Source organism: Drosophila biarmipes, chromosome 3R (genome assembly GCF_025231255.1).
Source record: "Drosophila biarmipes strain raj3 chromosome 3R, RU_DBia_V1.1, whole genome shotgun sequence".
NCBI classification, from domain to species: Eukaryota; Metazoa; Arthropoda; class Insecta; order Diptera; family Drosophilidae; genus Drosophila; species Drosophila biarmipes.
In genome coordinates, this window is record NC_066616.1 from 1,816,067 (window position 1) to 1,837,620 (window position 21,554).

At 39.4% G+C, this 21,554-nt stretch overlaps 1 protein-coding gene across 41 annotated transcripts in view; it reads right to left on the reverse strand.

The window, feature by feature from the left end:
• LOC108026484 (proton-associated sugar transporter A) overlaps positions 1-21,554 on the reverse strand; it is a 366,519-nt gene that overhangs the window by 116,694 nt on the left and 228,271 nt on the right. For 35 of the 41 annotated variants that reach the window (XM_050889388.1, XM_050889367.1, XM_050889365.1 and 32 more), the window contains 2 exons: positions 21,000-21,347; positions 20,747-20,946 (listed from right to left, as the gene is read on the reverse strand). In XM_050889388.1, the coding sequence (XP_050745345.1) occupies positions 20,747-20,946; positions 21,000-21,347 (548 nt within the window). Of the gene's footprint in view, positions 1-19,405; positions 19,533-20,668; positions 20,690-20,746; positions 20,947-20,999; positions 21,348-21,554 lie in introns of those variants that run through there. The other 6 variants (XR_007764716.1, XR_007764718.1, XR_007764726.1 and 3 more) reach the window with 3 other exon arrangements.

A 21,554-nucleotide genomic window follows, 5' to 3' on the forward strand; every position in this document is an offset into this window, starting at 1 on the left:
TCCCTTAAGCTGTTAGTCGAGCACTCGGCTATAGCGTTCTTTCTTGTTTTTCTATGCTGTACAGAAACGGGCACCATTAGGCTAATACAACACTCTTTTTATTTTATATATTTTTTTGTAGGATGAATTAAAACTGACACAATTAAGGTTCTCGAGTTAACATGCCATTCTCTCCAGCCACATGGAAACAACGCAGACCCGGAAACTGCAAGCCTAGTGCAACAACAACAAAATCGCCAACATGCAAGAAAACGAATACACATATACATACACTTATAAATACAGCCATACAAACACATACGTATACACTTTTTGTAATAAATATTCTGTCATATTCTGGTCTCCACGCATCACAGCGGTTTTTTCGTAAGCTTCTAGCATAAATAAATACATGTCAGTGCAAATGGGAGTTCAAAGGGAAAGGCGTAACAAGCAGCGTGGCTGGAGGATAGCAAAAGGAGGTGACACAGAAATGTGCAAGTAAAACAAACGAAACAAACAAAACCAAATTCTAATTGGCAAAATGCACCGGGATCGCTTGTGCGAGACAGTTTATAACAAATATACCAAGGAGTTGCTTAGTGTGATGACCACATATGTATGTGTATATCAATCGCTGAAAGAGCACCGGGATCATCAATACACAGAAACTTATAAAAAGCATCCAACGAAAAATGGCAAAAAACTAAAAATTGGCATCTCAAAGGAAAGGAAAGGACGTGGTTGCCTTGAGAGAGTGTGGTTGTATTGCAAGAGGTCATTGTGGCTTTGTAGTTTTGTATTTTTTCGCGGCGTTAGCCTGGCGTCCTTGCCACAAAGTGTGGTTCGTTACACTCAAGAGAATAACAGTAAGCAGATAGACAACGAACATTAGACTTGTGACCAAATAATAATAACCACGTGCTCTCTAATACCACTTATGCGCCAACGTGCACATCAATCGGCGACAAAGCACCTGGACCATCCGTACACAGTGGTTTACAAAAATAAATGTTAGTTGTGTGATTAACGAACGTATATATGTACAAATATCGCTCTTATGCCACGGGAGTCGTTTCCATTTATCAATTTACATTAACGCAAATTAACTATTATGTAATACACAAAAACAAGAATACTAAGAAAACGAATGAATGAAAATAAAACTACAAATTTTACACAAAACAAAAAAACGTTACACTCAGTGATATCGTTCCTTCGGCAAATGTCAAGTAAAGATGTATATATGTGTTACCTTCGCTTGTGAAATTTTTAATTTAATTTAAGAAAATAGAATAAATATCTTTAACGTTAAAATCCATTGAAAACAATTAAAATGTGTAAACTGAGGCAATTTCCAAAACAATTGAAAGTGGGCTTTACAATATTTTCCAGCGCTTTGAGTCGCTTTGAATCTGTTGGATTTCTAAAAAATAAAACAGATCGCAAATAAAAGGACATATAAGAGACAACATGTGTACTACTCAACAGGTATACAAAAAAAATTTTTTTTTTTGGACTGTAAACACACATTGATTTCACGAACGCTATGGATTCCGGTAACGCATTAGAGTTACTAAGTCCCACCGTAAGCAATACAACTATTCCTACAAACACAAACTACCCACTTACGAAGACCCACCTGACAATCTTGACAGATTTATAAGTAGAGTAGAGTAGAGCAGATACTATTGATAGCCGGACCAATGAACCAAGCAACATGCGGATTGTACAAAATTAAAGAAAGGGCAGACAAAGCACTGAGTGCCTGCGATGTAATCCTTAGTTTAGATGACATTAAATCAAATCTCAAGCGACTAAACTCTAGCAAAAAAAAAAAGAAGAAATGCTTGCTAGAGAGCTACACAATCTTCCGAATGGACTCAGTATGGGAAGATTATAATTCAGAGTCACGAAAATAAGAAGTGAATTAATGTCACTGGCCAGAGAAGCACAACATAGGGGACACTCCCTCACGGCCAAACGTGAGCAATATAACAGAGTCTGCCTAAATACATTTCTAGTTGGATTAAAGGACCCACATAGGTCAGTCATTAGGAACCAAAAGCCAGAGACAATCGAAAAAGCGTACGAGGACAGACAGATCGAACTATCTGAATAAACACCATAGAAACCAACAATACGAAAGCTTGATGTAAAGGAATCACCCATAAGCGAACAGACAAACAACCAATAATGACTACAATAGCCGCAGCATACTACGTCAATAGAATTATAATGGCAACAACGCTCGTCATGTACGACGACATTATAACAGAAACAATTACAATAGTCTTCGCTTTACACAGCGATAAAAATAATAAATCCAAAACTACTTCGATAGAAAATTATCCTGGCCGCTTACGACTATGAAGTTCTATACAAAAACAGCTCGCAAAACGTAGTCGCTGACGCACTCAGCAGAATTGAGCCAATCCTGAACATAAGCGATGACCCATAAATTATATCAATCGCTTCACAGCCACTAAATCATTTCCATATTCCGTATGGGATTAACAACTTCAAGACAAGTGAAAACACCATTTTGCCATAAAATCAGACACATATTTACAGAACTCGTGCATACTTTCGACTCCGTTACAAACATCCTTCAAGCAATCTTGAAACCAAATAAAACACTCGCAATATTAGCACCGGTCGATATTTTCAACATAACAGAAGACTCCTATAAAAACTCTTTCTTCAGAAGTGACTTAAACAAATTTCCACTTAAATCCAAATCATAAGAGGATAGATGCAACTCATAACCATTTAAAAAGGTATGGCAGCTATATAATATAGTCGTCCGATTTTGATAAAAATGAATTCAAAATTCAGAACTAATTAAAAAATTTGATTTTCAAGCGTAGGAGGGTATATGTTATAAAACATCAAATATGTAACATTTGTAAACTTTTTTCTCATAATTTTTATGGAAGATATAATATATATAATAAGATTCTTGCACTATAAGTTTAAATTAAAAAAAAATTTTTTAATTTCTTTTTCTTAAACTGGTTACAATTTTTATATTTGAAGAGCACCGACTTGCTATTGACAAATCTCCAACTAAACTCGCTCTCTAACGCTTTTTATGAGTGGGTTTTGTTGCTATTGAGTGACTCTCTAACTTTGGACTTTAGACTCCAGACTTGGGTTCCGAAATCTGAGTATCCTGAATTATGGTAATCGATAGTCTGAACAGCGGCTCGTTCTAATTTTTAGTCTACAAGCTGAGCTCTTTGTTTCATGGTAATTTTCCTGTGGCTTGTTTATAACTTGGCTTCCATTGGCTTGTTTACAATTAAATTTGGATTCTTATTTCTTAGAGGGTGACTTGATTATTATTTCTTAAAGGGTGTCTAGAGGGTGACTGTGTGTAGGTGTTGAACTATGGATATGTCACTCCCCCATCCGTTGAATTTGGCCTTTCCTCAGGTGGATAGTGTTGGGTATAACATTATGTTTTCCTCTACGTTAATTTGATTAGGTAGATCGTTTACAACTTATATATTATGTGGTGTTTCTTGTTTTGATTTTACATATTTTTTGTTTTTTGGTATGCTCTTAAATTTATACCATAAATACAATAAAATGCTTATAATAATAATTACAAAAGTTGTTAAAGTAATTGTTTGATAATGTATTTTAATTTAATATCTTCTATGTAATTCAAGTATTTCTTTTGTTTAGATATATGACAATGGTTTCAATTTTGTTATATATTAACAATATATATATATATACTTCCAACAATAAAAATTTCTTTGTTAATGCAATTTGACTTAGCAATAATTTAAGGGTGTTCTATGTCAATAAGATATTGGGTTCAATATAATTATTTTTGAAATTTTTATAAGTTTTAGTGAATTTACATTCGGTATTTTCTTGTCTAATTATTCCGTTTATGCATTCGTCAGTTACTACTTTCTCTGTTTCTTTATTAAATACTTTGTCTTTATAAAGGAAATATTTTTCAAATATATTTTCTGTTAGAATATAATAATTTTGAAAACAGGAGATTTAATTATCTCTGAAGGAATATGGGAAATAATACAAATATCGCTTGTGTCAGTTTTGAGCCAAATAGAAGTTTTGATTTTTAAAAATTTTTCAGGGTTAATATTTTTCAAATAATCATGTCTTAGTAATTTTGGATTGAATAGCCCTAACCTTGTCTTTTGCATTCCTAGTTCTATGTCTTCCACATATTCGTGGAAATGTTGTAAATTGAATATTAATACGCTGACCTGTTGATCTCTTTCTGTTATCTTGTTAATTATTTCAATTCCATTGTTCGGTTTTTGTTATATTTACGCTTAAATAATGATATTCGTAATTAGTTGGGATTTCTACTGATCCTGTTTTAAATATGAGGTATCCATTCTGAGCTTTTATAGGATTTATCTCAATATTTTGTCCGATTGTCAATTGAATTACAGTTGTTAATAAAATAGAGAAAATTATTGGTTTCATTGGTCCGTTCGTTTCCTTCCGTTGGTCTGGAAATATTATCATATTTGCTTTTATTAATTTTCTTTTTTTTTTTAAATTTTGTTTTATAATGAACTACTTCTCTTTCCCTGTTGGTTTCTTCAAAATGGTTTTCGTCAACTTTCTTTAAAGTACTTGTTTTTTTAAAGGGTTTGTATTCTTAGACTTCACTATTGGTGCTTGTTTATATTTTGAGTCTATCTCATAGTCATGGCGTTTTTCATTTAATTTTTCAATTCTGTTACTTTTCTTTATTTGTGTGTCGTAATCTGGTGTTCCTGCATACATGCAAATATCAGCTGGTGTCTGATTTGTAGCAATTTGTTTGGTTTTATGATTGTAAATATTAAGGATTACTTTGAATTTGGCATATCTATTCTCAATATCTGATTCACTTCCTATTATTCTTAACTTTTTATTAACTGTTTTGTGGAATTTTTCTTTATCTGAAATACCGTTCTTACTAGTTGTTATTTGAATTTGAAATCCTTCTAAGTTTTACAAATTATGTAGAGGTACGCACATAAATGCTGAATCTTTGTCTGGTTTAATTTCTTGGGGTTTTCCCATTTCAATGAATACTTTCATAATAACTCTTTTGGATTCTAACCAATCTCTACCTGTTACTTCCACTAAAGTAGCAAATTTGGAATATACGTCTATGCATGATAAAAACTGTTGGTTGACTACCATATAAAAATCGATAACAAATTTTTCCCTTATATTCTGAATTTCTGGGGTAATTTCAAATGTCATTTTAATATTTTATGTTCTGTTTTGGCAACATTACAAATTTCACATTCATTTATTATATTTTGAATTAATTTGTGATAGTCAGGGAAATAATATTTTTCTCTGAACCATTTGGAAGTTTCCTCAATCCTTAGTGTAGAAGTTCTTTGTGTCGTTTAAGAATATTTTCTTTAAAGTCTGTGTATGTCAGAATATCTTCGAGGTTTGTTGTACATCTCACTAGTTTATAATTTCTACATAAGCTTTCTGGAATATGATAAAATCTGAGTCGTCATGGAAATAAATTGCACTCTCTTTGGTACATAAATACTATTTAATTATTTCTTTCGCTGAAGTTTCTGTCATTTCCTTATAAATAATTTTAATTTGTAATTTATGAAAACAGTGTGTCACTTCTGTCGTATCTTCGATTCCTTTAATCAATTCAATCTGTCGAGAAAAATAATTGAATGGTTTCTCGGTAATAGAAATATAGTTTTGATTGTCTTCTTGTACACTGTGCACAATTTTACGTCTGCGTTACTATCCGTTTCTTCTTGTATGTCCTGTTTAACATTGTCCGTAAACATGGCTTCTTCTATCTTGGTTCTAGATAATGTAAGTAATTCTCTTTTCCTGGTAAATATTTTATCTGATAGTCAAATTCGTTTAATTTTATTTTACATCTTTGTAATTTCATATTTTGTTCCTTGATGTTATTAACCAAACTAAAGGTATGTGGTCACCTAAAATTTCGAAAGACCTACCGTGATAGGTGATAGTACTGCTCCTATCGCTATGTTACTTGCGTCTGTTGTCAAAGAAAATAGTTTGCTAAAGTTTGACTTTAATTTTTTCAAAATGCTTCTACGAAAGGTGTAATGAACTGATTTGTATGCTTTCTGCTCGCTACGGTGTTTGTGCGGCTAGCTCAGTCGATTGTGTGTGTTCGTCCCACCAAATTTTTATAAACGTAACCGCTCAGTAGTTCAGTGAGAAAGCACAAAGTTCACGTTGTCTCCGACGGTACGGGTTGTCTCGATGTTCGCTCGCCTCGTTGACACGGTGTTCCAATTTTGTCGCTCTCTGAAGATCCTTGTCCGATGCTTGTTCCTGATGCGTTGGCTCGGTGACTGCTCGGCCACGATTCAGACTCGCTAGGGGGTGAGCCGTGCGGGCTTAGGGAAACGTCACCGCCCTCAGACTAGGGTGAACAGACTGACGAGTTCTTCAGGATCACTCCTCTCGACACACGACCGCCGGTACCTTGCTCTGTCCCGGATGGTCCCACGGGGGCTTCCGCTCAGATCGTGCGGACAGTCAAGGCAGAACGCCAGGAAGCTGCCTCGCTCTTCACTTCGCTTCTGTGCCTCGTGTAAACAAACGTTCCACCCTAGCCTCACCCTTTCGCGTACTGTCTGTGCCATTCCTGCGGGCTTGATTTTCCTTGCGTGGCTGTTGTGGTGTGGTGTCCTGCTTGCTGGTGGCGGCGTCTTGCGAACTGCTCCTGACTGGGTGGCTATGGGTAGCGTGACTTCTGTGTTGGGTTTGTAGGCATACTTCTCTCCCTTCTGGCTCGTGACTCTAGGGGTTCTGTCCGCCGCTCCGGGACTTTTCTCCCTTCTGGCTCGCTACTCTAAGGGTTCTGTTGCGCGGCTCCGGGACTTCTCTCCCTTCTGACTCGTTACTCTCGGGGTTCTGTCCGCCGCTCCGGTACTTCTCCCCCTTCTGACTCGTTACTCTCGGGGTTCGGTCACGCCGCTCCGGGACTTCTCTGTCTTCAGGCTCGTTACTCTCGGGGCTCGGTCGCGCCGCTCCGGGACTTCTCTCCCTTCTGGCTGATTGCGCCAGGACCTGCTCAACTTCACTTGACGCTCGGGGCTTACGCCGGGACACGCCAAAGCAGTGATTGGGGCGAGGTACACTGTGGCTTGACAGGCTTACCCCCGAGCTCACGAATTCTTGTCGCCGGCCTTTACTGCTCCAAGTCTGGTAGACCTTCCTGGCGTAACGCCAGGACTCCGTTGGCCGCCTTGTTGTGGTTCCCTTGTAGTTTGCTTTGTTGGTATTCGTTCGACTGCTTGTCTTAAGTCTTTGACTGATCGGAATCGACTGATCGTAATCGACTGATCGTAATCGACTGACCGTAATCGACTGACTGATCCTGCTGCCAGCTCCCTTTGGGTTTATATAGGGCCTCCGGGAACCGTTATTTCCCTCAACACCGGGTCCTGTTGACCCTCTTGTCCTTCACGCACTGCTTCCCGCCGACGTCCAGCCTGATGCTGCCGTCCCGCTGATTCCGGTGATGCAAATGGCATCCTTGCGTGCCGCGCCGCTGCCGAGATGTGGCACCTCTCTCTCGGTCCAAAGTTCACGGACGCGTCCAAAGTCCGGCGGTGTTCCGTTACTCCCTTTTGCACACGGCACTCTCGCTCCGCCCGCCAAGTCTCCGCTCTCTCTTTCTCCATTCTTGGCCTGCAAACCCTCTTGCTCTCCAAACTCTCTTGCTCTGCAAACTCCCACGTTCTCCAAACTCTCACTTTCTCCAACCTCTCACGCTCTCCAACTCCCACGCTCTCCAAACTCTCACTTTCTCCAACCTCTCACGTTCTCCAACTCCCACGTTCTCCAAACTCTCACTTTCTCCAAACTCTCACGTTCTCCAACTATCACGTTCTCCGGTTTTGATCTCCAAACTCTCAAAATCTCCAACCGCTCTTCGCCGCGCCGCTACTATGCGAATACACCGCGTACCTGGTGAGCGGCCGGCCATCTGCTGCTGGGATTTGTGTGGAGTTATTCAACTCCTCACAAAGCGTTGTCCTTAAAATAATTTGCTGTTGCACCTTTTTTAATTTCATAGTCATTGGCTTTACAATATTTGCGAAATTCGGTATAAATTTCCGATAAAATCCCCACAGTCCTAGAAATAATTTAATTTCTTTTGGGGTCTTTGGTATGGGGAAATTTATAATGGCACTTATTTTCTTTGGATTGGACTACGTGACCTATGAATTCGGTTTCCTTTTTCATAAATTCGCATTTATCTAATTGTAATTTTAAATTGGCATCTTTTTGGAATATTTCTTTCAATGATAGAATGTGTTCTTCCAATGAAGTGGAAAATATTATAATATCATCTAGGTATACTAAACAATTTTTATAGATTAAATCTTCTAATAGATTGTTCATACATCTTTGGAAAGTAGCGGGGGAGTTTTTAAGGCCAAATTGCAGTAATGACCATGTTTTGTTGAGAATGCCGTTTTAGCTATTGATTCTGGTTCCATTTGAATTTGATCAAGTCCTTTAGCTAAACAAATGGTTGTGAAATATTGACATCTTCCTAATTTATCCAATATTTCATCCATTCTGGGTTTTGGAAATTTATCATTGATAGTGATTTCGTTTAAATTTCTGTAGTCTACTACTAATCTGAATTTCATTTTTCCTGATGCATCGCTCTTTTTTGGAATAATCCAAATTGGTGAACAATACGGAAATTTTGATTATTATTATTACTCCCTGTTCAATCATTTCATTTAATTGTTTATTGACTTCTTCATCAAAATTTTATGGGTACTTATAGGCTTCCTAAACACTGGATCTTCATGCTTGGTTTGAATTGAATGTTTAATAGTACTGGAGTCATTAAATTCAAATAAAACCTTTTTAAAACTTTATTTTTCTTCCTCATTCAAGTTTTGTAACCTGCATTCTTTTAATTCATTATTTATGTCAAAATTAAGTGGCTGGTCATTTGACAAAGGTGGATTAAGGCATTCTAATGCGGTCTTATCCTTTTCAATTTTCTTTTCAAACGATGGTTGGATTTAGGCATTTTACTGCGGTCCTACTTTTTCAATATCATTTTCTCCATACTTTATATGAAGTAACGTGTCTCCTAACATCACTGTTTCTTCCACATAATTTATTTTTGCTTTACTTTCTTTTAAATAATCTCTGCCTATCAAAATATCGTAATTGTCAGAAAATGTATGTAAATAAAATTTACACTTTTATTTGATTCCATTGATCCATTTATTGTATACACTTTTAGTTTTTCTTCCTCTTCTTTATTTTCTGCGAAATTCTTTGTCGTTAAATTGATAGATGACCCTGTATCTATCATAGCTTTAAGGAGTTTTCCCTTAATCATTACTCTGACGTATGGGCAAAACTGTCTGTATCCGAGGCAGCTTGCTGAAAATTGATGTCCATCCTATTCTGTGCACTGTCAGTTTCCCTTTGTTTTTTAACATAAGGAGAATTATTTAAAGTAGATGCCTGGAAGTATTTTAAAGTATTTTGTGCCCTGCCTTAATCTAGGTTTCTCTTAAACTCGTGATTATTACCTTGATTCCTAGTGGGAATTTGATTTTTATTTTGTAAATTTTGAGGGTTTGATGAATTATTTGAATTATTATTATCCCTTGAATTGTTATTGTTATACTTTGGATAATTTTGAGAATTAAACTTTTGATAATAATAATTTTGTTGTGAACTTGCCAAATACCTTTGATTATCATGACGTCTAGGTGTATAGTTATCGAATGGGTCTGAATCCCAATGACCTTGAATCATTGCTGCTTCTTTTAAGTTAGCAAGAGTTGTGATATCTTTTTTGGATAAACAATTATACAATCTGTCAGGAAGTTTTTTCTCGATACAATCCTTAATAGTTTTATTTATTGAGCTTTTATAAAGTAATATTTCTGCTTGGTCTGACCCTAATTCCAATTTATTATGTACTTTTGACGATCTAAGCTTAAGTTAATTTACGAACTTACTGATGCTTCCTTAATATGGGGTGTCGCGGATGTGCTGGATGTTGTCTTCATAAGGCCTGTGGTCCTTGAAGGCCTTGATTAGAGATGCTTTTGTAGTTACCCAAGCGTTAGTCCATATATGATGTGAGTTTGTCTGGCATCTTGAGTACGGTATAGTTGTAGAAGGTACTCAACCCTGGCGATATACCGGCTTAGCTCTGCTGGATTTCCATCAAAGTATGGCAATTCCTTTATTTGCCCGATCAATTGATTCAAATGAATTTTGGACAACTGTGGTAGCGCTGATGGATCAGCCATTTGGTCGTTTTCTTTTTTTGTTTTCAATATGATGATTTCCACATAGGTTCTTTTGCGGATCTCTTTTTATTGTCCTTATTTGTTCACAGAATTTACGCTGATCAGGATAAACTAGTCGTATAGTATTATCCTTCTTTTGATCAGTACGGGTGACTTTTAAAGGTTGCGACAATTAGATTCTTGCACCATAGGTTTAAGTTAAAGAAAAAACTTTTTTAATTTCTTATTCTTAAACTGGTTATAATTTTTATATTTGAAGAACACCGACTTGCTATTGACAAATCTCAAACTGAACTCGCTCTCTAACTCCTACTTACGATCATACCTCGGTTTTGAGCTTTAGAGCTTTTTGTGAGTGGGTTTTGTTGCTATTGAGTGACTCTCTAACTTTGACTATAGACTCCAGACTTGGGTCTCAAGTATCCTGAATTGTGGGAATGTGCCGAGAATGTGTCTGAACAGCGGCTCGTTCTAATTGTTTAGTCTACAAGCTGAGTTTTTGTTTCATGGTAATTTTCCTGTGGCTTGTTTATAGCTTGGTATTTTTCCATTGGCTTGTTTACAATTAAATTTGGTTTCTTATTTTTTAGAGGGTGACTTTATAATTATTTCTTAAATGGTGTCTCGAGGGTGACTGTGTGTATGTGTGGGTGTGTGGACATGTGCATAGGAGTACGTTGAACTATGGATATGTCACAATATATATACGACTTTTATACTATCTGCAACAGAAAGAAGACTTTTGGGAAAGTTTGAGCCCGATACCCCAAAAATTTGAGAGACAAGTTTGCGTAGAAACGGACGGACGGACGTACAGACGGACATGGCTAGATCGACTCGTCTAGTAACGGTGATCAAGAATATATATATATACTTTACGGGGTCGGAAACGTCTCCTTCACGCTTTGCAAACTTCTGACTGAAATAAATTTACCCTCTGTAGGGGTATAGAAATGTAGAAAGTGTATTTATTTAGAAGACCGTATATTACATTTTCGCCACAGGAGTTGATATCAGAAGTTTTGTTTTTGTTTGATAATACATTTTCGTCACAAAAGTTGATATTAGAACTTTTGTTTCTTTTGGGTGCAATCGTCATTAGATTTTTACCTCACATAGAGGTGTTTTTGTTTCATCTATGTTACCAAAAACTATATCTAACTACCAAATTAAAGAAACATTCACAAATCTGTTGTTACTTCTGTCCTTATATAATATCACTGTGGACGATAGTCCACGTAGTGACGAAGCGCACCAGGATGGTGTACGAAGATTATATGGAAAGCAATTGGTTTAAGGCTTAGCCCGAAATCGTTAAAGCCGCTTTTGAGAAATTGGAAAAAAAATTTTAAAAATATAGGAACAAAAACAATTAACAAATGATGTTAAGAAATCGAACAAGGTATTTTAAAATACCATTCTTACGACAAAGAGCACATGACTGTCGCTTTAGTAGTTCACAAGTTAAGGGTGTACAAAGTGTAGCTATGTATAGCTTGTTTTTCGCCAAACTGTCTAGTTTCTAGTGGTAGAAGTAACGCAGTACTAATAAAGTAATACGCACAAAAAAGGTCAATACTCAAGCAGTATGGGATGTTCTGAACTGGTAAATTTTAAATAAAATAAGTTTAAGCCATAGTTTTTAGACCCGTTACTCGTAGAGTAAATGGATTCACTAGATTCTTCAGAAAGCATATAAAGCAGGTATACGAAACCGTTTAGGACCCCATAACGAATATATTTTCCTGATCAGGATCACTAGCCGAGTCGATCTAGCCATGTTCGTCTGTCTGTCAGTCTGTTTGTACGTATGAAAGCTGAGATCTCGGAAACTATACAAGCTAAAAGAGTCTGACTTAGCATGCAGATTCGTGGACATCGTGCGTAGCGCAAGTTTTCAACAGTTTTTTTTTTTCGAGAAAACAAATGTTATCTGATCGAATACATTCGTCTCACCAAAACCTATTGATTTACCAAACAAAAAAAAAAAATGAGCCACGCCCACTCTAAAACCACGCCCGTCCAAAACTTTCGTGGACATAGCTGTCATGCTGCATATTTTTTTTTCTAAAATGTATTTGTCTCATCAATACCTTTCGATTGATCTAATAAAGGCTTTGTCATGCCCACTATAACGCCCCCAAACGTCTTAAGCGGTAGGTGGCGCTTTACAATATTTATTTTTCTCCCTCAAGCTTAATAACGGGTATCTGATAGTCGAGGCACTCGACTATAGCGTTCCTCCTTGTTTTTTAACTCACACAAGCGCCCATAAGGTATAAATCTGTCTGCCTTTTACTTTAACATATTTTAAAACCGAGGATAGGTGGAGCCTTACAGTCTCCGTTTCTCCTTTGCGCAGTTTAGGTGACTATCGTTAATTCAATTGACTCTATTATAGCGTTCTTCCTTATTTTTGTTTTATTATACCGTTGCAGACGAGAAGTCGATCTAGCCATGTCCATCTGTCCGTCCATGCTATCGGGCTGAAAATTTACCAAAAGTCTTTTAATTAAATTTTATCAAAGTCTGACGACTTCATGATATAGCTGCCATAGGAACGACCGGAAAATTGGTGGGAAAATATGAAGTTATAAATTTCGAATTTAATTTTAAAATAATATAAAAAAAATATTATTTGTCCCATTCCATTATTTAATGGAATATTTTCTAGATTTTTTAAAACCATCAGTGAAAGATGTCTTCCAAGTATTTTGTTATTGTTAATAACGGATTTGATTGTTAGGGTCGGGACGGTGCTCAATATTATCTCCTTCTGGGAACTTGAACAATGTATCAAGGGAGAAAGGTCTAAGTTGTACCGTTTCATGTATTCATATTCAAATTCATTGATAAGTAGAGGCTCAGCTCCTTTTTCGATTATTGATAATACCCTATTCTGAAAGTTTGATTCCTTATCAAGAGTTTGAGTTGGTTTTGTGAATTTTTATATTTGTTTGGAACATTTTTTTATATTTATTGTTGGCGCTGTATATATTATATATTTTATCCAGATCATTAGCCTGGCTTTTATTTATGGCTCTCTTTGATCTACATTTATTATGAAACATATATGCCTTGTACAAAAAAAAATGCGCTCATAATGAAAACAATGATTGATAATAAAATGTTCGTTAAATTTGTATTCATAGTTTTGGACTCGATTTTATTTATGACGTTTGTTGTGGAGTCCACTTCTTTCACGTCTACTAAACCCATTTAAGATGCTTTTCTGTGAGCTGCTACAGAATTTTTTATGTTAGGCATGCGATTTAATTTTTAATTAATTTGTCATTTCATTTGCCAACAAATTAAAAAGCTGCCTAGTTTTTGTAACAACTTTAATGTCACTCAATTTTACATTAGTTTTTTATATAATTTAAAAAAAATATGCATCATAGTGCAATGAAAAAATTATGCAACGCAGTGCGTGGTTAAAAAAAATATGCGTTCTATAAAGCGCTGTCGGTTTACTTCTCCTTGGTCTCGCTTCATTGGCAAGACGTGGCCGGTGCTGGCTGCTCAGGGTGGACTTCCTTGATGGTCTTCTATGCTGGGGCACCCGTGCTGCACAGGTGTACTCGCAATGGGACGAGCACAGTGGTCCCTCGCAGTCGTTTCTGTGGCGGAGGTAATTTAATATTAGCTTTGGCGAGACTCAGACTCAGGGTAGGTGTGTGGCTGTGGTTTGATTTTTTCTTTCACTTAGTAAATTTTTTATATGTTCAACTTCTTCCTGTAGTTTTACCGAGTTGATCCAATTTAATTTACGTCCGCTATTTAGTATCTTAAGTAATTAAGCCCTTCTGGCTGTTAGTCTTGTTACCTCACCACTGCGTTTAGCACACAACACACTCTAATCACTGCGATCTTTATTTTTTCCGTTGTCTGCTGCTAATTATTTTTTCCGTTTCCTTTGTTTTCCCCTCTTGTGGTTCTTCGATGTCCTCGTTCTCTAAGTTTACATCTTAGGTTCTGTCACGGTCGCCACGTAATGTTCCCGAGCCGCCATAAAGAAGATAGGTTCACAGTGTTTTTAGTTCTCGTTCTTTATTAAATTTATTATTTATTTCCTTTTTGGTTTTTTACAAATTACAATTTACTATTCTGAAGTATATAGCTATGCTCACTTAGTCTAGAGCGTGGAGGTATATGCACATACATGAGGTCCGCTCGTGTTGTAATTATGCTGACGCATGCACTTTCAGAGTCTGGGTCAAGAAATAGCGAGCGGTTCGTATTTCGACTACTTACGTTGATGACCAAGACCCTGAATTTTATAAACACTGGGACAAAGTGTTACAGTGTGTGCCCTTTTTGTACTCTTGGTACAGTGGGTGATCGTTATATATATATAATGTATATATTTTATATGTGTGCATACTACATAACAAATAACTGTCAAAGAAACGGCCAAAGAAATAACAAAATAATTTTTATACTGGTTACTCGTAGATTAAAAGGGTATATATAGATTGTGTGTGTCCGTCCCACCAAATTTATATAAACGTGACCGCCCAGTAGTTCAGTGAAAAAGCACAGAATTCTCGGGTTCGGAGTGGGTTTATTGCGGGTATGACTGCAGTCGTCTTTATAATTTGCTTGTCTCGCTGTCTCCGACGGTGTGGGTTGTCTTGTCTCTCCTTGAAGATCCTTGACCGCTGCTTGCTCCTGATGCGATTGGCTCGGTGACTGCTCGGCCACGAATCAGACTCGCTATTAGGTCAGCCGTGCGGGCTTAGGGAAGCGTCACCGTTCTCAGACTAGGGTGAACAGACTGACGAGCTCTCCAGGATCACTCCTCTCGGTACCCGACCGCCTGTCCCTTGCTCTGTCCCGGATGGTCCCACGGGGGTTTCCGCTCAGATCGTGCGGACAGTCAAGGCGGAATTCCAGGAAGCTGCCTCGCTCTTCACTTCGCTTCTGTGCCTCGTGTAAACGAACGTTCCACCCTAGCCTCACCGTTTCGCGTACTGTCCGTGCCGTTCCTGCGGGCTCGATCCTCCTTGCGTGGCCGTCGCGGTGTGGTGTCCTGCTTGCTGGTGGCGATGTCCTGCGAACTGCTCCCGACAGGGTGGCTGTACGTCTTGACTTCTGTGCTGGGTTCGTGGGCATACGCCGATCCGGGACTTCTCTCCCTTCTGGCTCGTGACTCTAGGGGTTCTGTCCGCCGCTCCGGGACTTTTCTCCCTTCTGGCTCGCTACACTAAGGGTTCTGTTGCGCGGCTCCGGGACTTCTCTCCCTTTTGGCTCGCTACTCCCGGGGTTCGTTCGCGCCGCTCCGGGACTTCTCTCCATTCTGGCTGATCGCGCCAGGACCTGCTCAACTCCACTTGGCGCACTGGGCTAACGCCGGCATACGTCCGCGTAGTGCTTGGGCGAGGGACACTGGGCTCGACAGGCTTACCCCCGAGCTCACGATTTCAAATCTAAGTCTAGTAGACCCTCCAGGCGTAACGCCAGGACTTCGTCGGCAGGACAGAACAGAACTTAGCCGTGTGGTGCCTCCTTAGACCTCAGCCACCTGTGTCTCAGTTCGGAGATTCCTAGTAATCCCAATCCCGAACGTCTCGACGTGACAATCTTGCTCCTCGTAGCCTCCCACGGCGCTGCTTCCGACGACTCGCCCTGGTGTGGCTCTCTCGTAGCTTGCTTGGTTGGATTTCGTTCGACTGCTTGTCTTATTCCTTGATGATCGTACTCGACTGATGCTCTCGACTGACTGCTCGCTCTTGACTGACTGATCTCGACTGAATGATCCCGCTGCCTGCGCCCTGTGGGTTTATATAGGGCCTCTGGGAACCGTTATTTCCCTTTTGCACACGTCCCGCCAAAACTCTCCACACCGGGTCCAAATTTCATGGTTCCTGATTGACCCTCTTGTCCTTGACGCACTGCTTCCCGTCGCCGTCCAGCCTGATGCTGCCGTCCCGCTGATCCCGGAGACGCATGCGGCATGTTTGTGTGCCGCACCGCTGCCGGGATGTGGCACCTTCTTTCTCGGTCCAAAGTTCGAGGCCGCGTCCAAAATGCGGCGGCGTCCCGTTACTCCTTTTTGCACACGGCACTCTCGCTCCGCCTGCCAAGTCTCCGCTCTTCCATTGTTGGTCTCCAAACCCTCTTGCTCTCCAAACTCTCTAGTTCTCCAAATTTCCTTGTCTCCACACTATCTTCCTCTCCAAACTTTCACGTTCTCCAAACTCTCACTTTCTCCGTCTTCGATCTCCAAACTCTCACGTTCACGCCACTACGCGATGTCGCCGCGTACCTGGTGAGCGGCCGGCCATCTACTGCTGGGATTTGTGTGGAGTTATTCAACTCCTCACGGAGCCAGAATATTCGTACTTGTCATTCAAATTCCGGTGCTTCGTACGCAGCGCAGGTTTGTCAGCGGGATGCCAGGCCTAATCTAACGCCCACAATCGTCTACAGTTTTTATTATAGAACAAAAATTTTAAAGGTAATGCATTTGTCTTATCAATACCTAGTGTGAAAGTATGTGAAGACTGACTACAGAAATGATCCTGTTGCGGAGTTGACGGTGCGTGAGGATATAACTCCTGCGGCTTCACCGACCCTCGAAGCCTTCGAGATGGCAACCAGCGTCGCGAAGCTGAGAAAGGACCAGGGTGCTGGGAATCTTTGTCGATTTCAAGGGAGCCTTCGACAATATTGAGTGGAACGCGGTGCTGGATCGGCTTGTCGACGTCGGCTTTCGAGAGATAGACTTGTGGAAAAGCTATTTCTCCGGTCGAAGTGCCAGTATCATCAGCAGCTGTGAAGCGGCCACAGTGTCGGTTACACGTGGTCAGTGGTCCATTCATTTGGAACCTACTGATGGATGTGCTGCTTCAGCGCCTGGAGCCACATTGTGCTCTGAGCGCGTTTGCAGATGACTTGCTACTTTTCGTCGATGGGAATTCACGTGCCGATCTGGAGCGAAAAGGCGAGCAGTTGATGGACATCGTGGGAGCCTGGGGAGCTGAGGTTGGAGTGAGTGTGTCAACCAGCAAGACGGCAATCATGTTGCTGAAAGGGAAGCTTTCACACAATAGGAGACCGACGGTACGGTTTGCTGGAGCAAGCCTGCCATACGTCACCAAATGCCGGTACCTTGGCATCTTAGTCAGCGAGCGGATGAGTTTCCTCCCGCATATCTCTGTTCTCAGAGATCGGCTGGCTGGAGTTGCCGGAGGGCTAGCACGGGTGCTCCGAGTCGATTGGGGGCTCACCTCCCGATCTAAGACGACGATATACAGCGGACTCATGGTTCCCTGTGCACTGTTCGGTGCCTCGGTCTAGTACAAGGCGGCAAGTAGGGGCAAGTCCCTAAGACTCCTCACCTCGTGCCAGAAGACCATCCTATTAGGATGCCTACCGGTATGCCGCACAGTGTCCACGGTGGCACTGCAGGTGCTTGCTGGTGCTCCTCCAATGGGTATAGATGCTCACAGGATGGCAGTGAAGTTTAAGCTGCTAGACGAGTGTCTGCTAAATGAGTGGCAACTCAGATGGGATCAAGCGCCTCACGGTTCCGTGACTCGCCAGTTCTTCCCAGAGGCAGCGTTCGTCTACAAGAGAAAGGAATTTGTATTTACCTTAAGAACCAGATTCTTGCCGACAGGACTCGGGTCGTTCAACGCATTTCTCCATGGCAGAACCCTCAGCATCACAACCGCAGGAGTAGTCGAGACCCCAGAACGGATGCATCTCTTAGGAGCTTTTGCTGATGCTGCCTTCTTGAGGCGTAGGGTGGATGCTACGAGGGATGAACCGCAGGCACCGGGAAAATAGTCCCAAAACCCCCCCTTTCCGTGTGACAACGGCGAAGAATACTGCCACAGCCTGACATTGCTTGCCGTAGGAGGTGACTTATAAGACATGGTTGCCCATCCGAGCTTGTCGGAGCTGAAGGGGTGAGGCCCACCGAGCCTGAAATTTCGGTGCCACGGGTTGAGTGGTTCTCCAAGGCTACTCATTGAGGAGTGAGAGTGGGATAGTGCGAGTTTCGTAGTGGCTGTGGTAGACACCTATATCGCGGGAAGAGTCTCCGGGCTCGACGTGGATGTTGCGTTTATACAACTCGAGTGCTGCGACCCAAAGAACAGTAGAGAATTTATATAGATCTCGCCCCTACACAAGGGGGAGTGCTTGCCCGACAAGCAAGTATTTAAGTTGCTACTGGGGTGGTTGCTATGTACATATCTATAGCTTCTAGTCCTAGGCGTTGGTTTGGTGCTTAACCCAGACCCCATAGTTCCTATGGCAGCTATAAGATATAGTTGTCCGATCCGGCTGGTTCCGACTTATATACTACCTGCAATAGAAAGAAGACTTTTGGGAAACTTTCAACCCGATAGCTTTAAAACTGAGAGACTAGTTTGCGTAGAATCCAACGGATAAACGGATGGATATGGCTAGGTCGACTCGTCTAGTGATGCTGATCAAGAATACATTTATAAATATATATAATATATATAAACATCTCTTTCACTGCGTTGCAAACTTCTGACTTAAATTGGTATACCCTCTGCAAGTTTATAAGAAGATTCATATGCGTTTTGTCTCTGTTCCTGGAAACATGAAATAAAACATTAGAGAGCGCTATAGTCTCTCGGTCTCTACTATCACTTATCTGTTATTCAAGAGGACTGCACACCAAACCACTGTGACACTTATCGTGTGTTCATTTATTTGCTTGTAGCTTTAAATATTTGGGCGATGGGCAGGTTTTATCGTTATGGCCTTTTGTAGGCATGTCACCCCTTCAGTTCCGAAAAAAAGTTTCCCTTGGGAATCCCTTTGGGAACAAGGGACTCCCCAAATAGAAAATTATATGGGATGTCTGCTTTTTCTCAGAGCAAAATGCAAAGGAAACTTTTACGAAGTCCTTTCGGACTTCCATTGTTCCTTATACTCATTTGTTATATGGCCTGTTCCATGCAAGGAAAACGTCCCAAGAAAATCACTTCGGAAATTCTATATTTTTCCATCGAGTTTCACCTGTGAAATCCCTTGCAAGGGAAACGTCCAAGGAAAATCACTTAAGAAATACTTGATTTTTTCATTGAGTTCATACATTTACTTTTTACTATATTTTTTTTTAATTGTATCACTTAATTTTCCTGTAGAATTAGAGTAATTATTCGTAAATCCACGTATTTTTTTTATTATTTGTTTTTAATAAATGTCATCGCTTTTCTTGCTTCGGGTCCTCAGAATCCCTCTTCAACGCTCCTGAAAAGAAGGGTATGTGTATAAAAAAATGTGTGTTACTTGTGTACATGTGAATTTACAATTTCAAACTGTGTAAAACCCTTTAAAGAATTTCATCACGCCACTTTCAGGTAGCGGAACCACAATTTTCTGTGTCAAAAAGGAATGTTCTTTAAACGTGGATCAACGCACAACATATTTAACTTAAGAGAGCACAATTGATTTTTTTCAAAAATATCACTTTTACTAATAAATTAAAATGTGTCGTAGCGCAAAATTTAAACAGCCGCTACTTGTCTTTTCATATCTCTTTTGGTTTGGAGCATAAAAAGGACAGGTTAAAGGTTGTCTCTCTGATAGCGGACAGGTATACATATTATAAGGCACAGAAAGAGAGGGTAATCTCCGAAGATCCCGTCTCTCGTTTTACGCTGCTCCGAATTCTCTGCTGACGTCAACAGCAGCATACAGTGTTAGAAAGAAAAAAACAAAGCGATCGGACATGTCCTGCCGAGCGGGCGGCGGCACTGAAGGGACCCCGCTGCAAACATTACAGCTTTTATACTATCCGAGATCTTTGCGTCCATATGAATGGACAGACAAAGATAGTTCGACTAAAAAGTATGATTAAATCAAAAACACTACAATTATTGAGAGGAGGGCACAATAATGTTGAATATAGTTAAATTGTAGCTGTAGTAAATAAGCATATTCAATATTTCACTTTAATTAAGAGGCATCAAATAGCCCTCCGTTTACTTTTCTAATTTTATTACAACTAAAAAATGTTTGTTATATTTTTACTTTAATTATAAATCTAAGAAAATAACAGGTACTCCATGAGTTTTTAATTACAATGCTATACACTTAAATAAATAAGCTCTCTGATATACTTGTTATTTTAAGACTATGGGGAGTGTGTCAGATCTTATTAACATTATATATTCTGTAAATAGTCTTTTTTGCTAAGTCTGTCTGCCCATCCGTCAGTCTGATTTTTTCGATTTTCTTTTTATGTTTTTCTTGTAAAGTCCCAAACCAGTCTTGACTGGTTAAAATATTATTTTACTAATTCTTCTAATCGATTTTGTGGGGCTTAAATTTATTCCTAACCGACCTTTACCTGACGACTACATTTTGAATTCCCTTTTACTCTGAAAATACGGATTATGTTAATTCTGTAAAGTATAGAATAAAGGCAAAAGTCTTTTCTATTTTTTATTTATTAAAATTACCTGTTCATCGCCACTGTCACAAGCACCATATGTTTTTAATAATACAGGTAGCCTTTCGGCATCAGAATTACTAGAATCCGCGGTTGCTAGTACCCAAAGGGGTATTTCTGCAAAACTTGTTATTGTGAAAGCCACACAGGTAACAAAAATAATTGTTATTATTGAAAAAACGGCCTTCACATGTCCACCTAATCGACGACCTAAAATAATTTTTAATGTAAAATAATGAAAAATTTCACTTTATTGACCTTACCTATTTCCGTTTCGTCCCAGTTTAAGCCTCCCATTGAATAGCCAAAAAATCCTCCTAAGCCTGCCATAACAGTAAATGTTGACAGACCTTTTGCATGATCTTCTGGTAAGCATACATCTAAAAGATATGCTCTTGCTGGACTTTGACAAGCGTCGGCGTCGAAGTCAAGTAGTACTGTTCCCAAAATTGTAAAAAGTATACCCCAGGAATGGGAAGACTTTGGTGATGTTTTTTGAATATATGTGGTATTTTTCCAATGATTTATTTCTGCTAATGAATCTACCGATTCTCCATTTTTATCTCCAAACCAATTTCCCAAGGTCTCGCCATTTGGAACCAAAAGTAGTCCTTGCAAATAAATAAGGATTAGTTAGTTAGCAGATAAAGTTAGCAGTTGGTCGGTTGGTAATTTAGTCAATAGATTTAGTGATCTAGATATTTGGATATTTTGTGTAATGCAATTAATTTTAAATATATGTATGATAAGCTTTTTATAGAATATATATGTATATTCTTGAATATGAAATATCGAAGGAAAATAAAAACGGCAGTCCT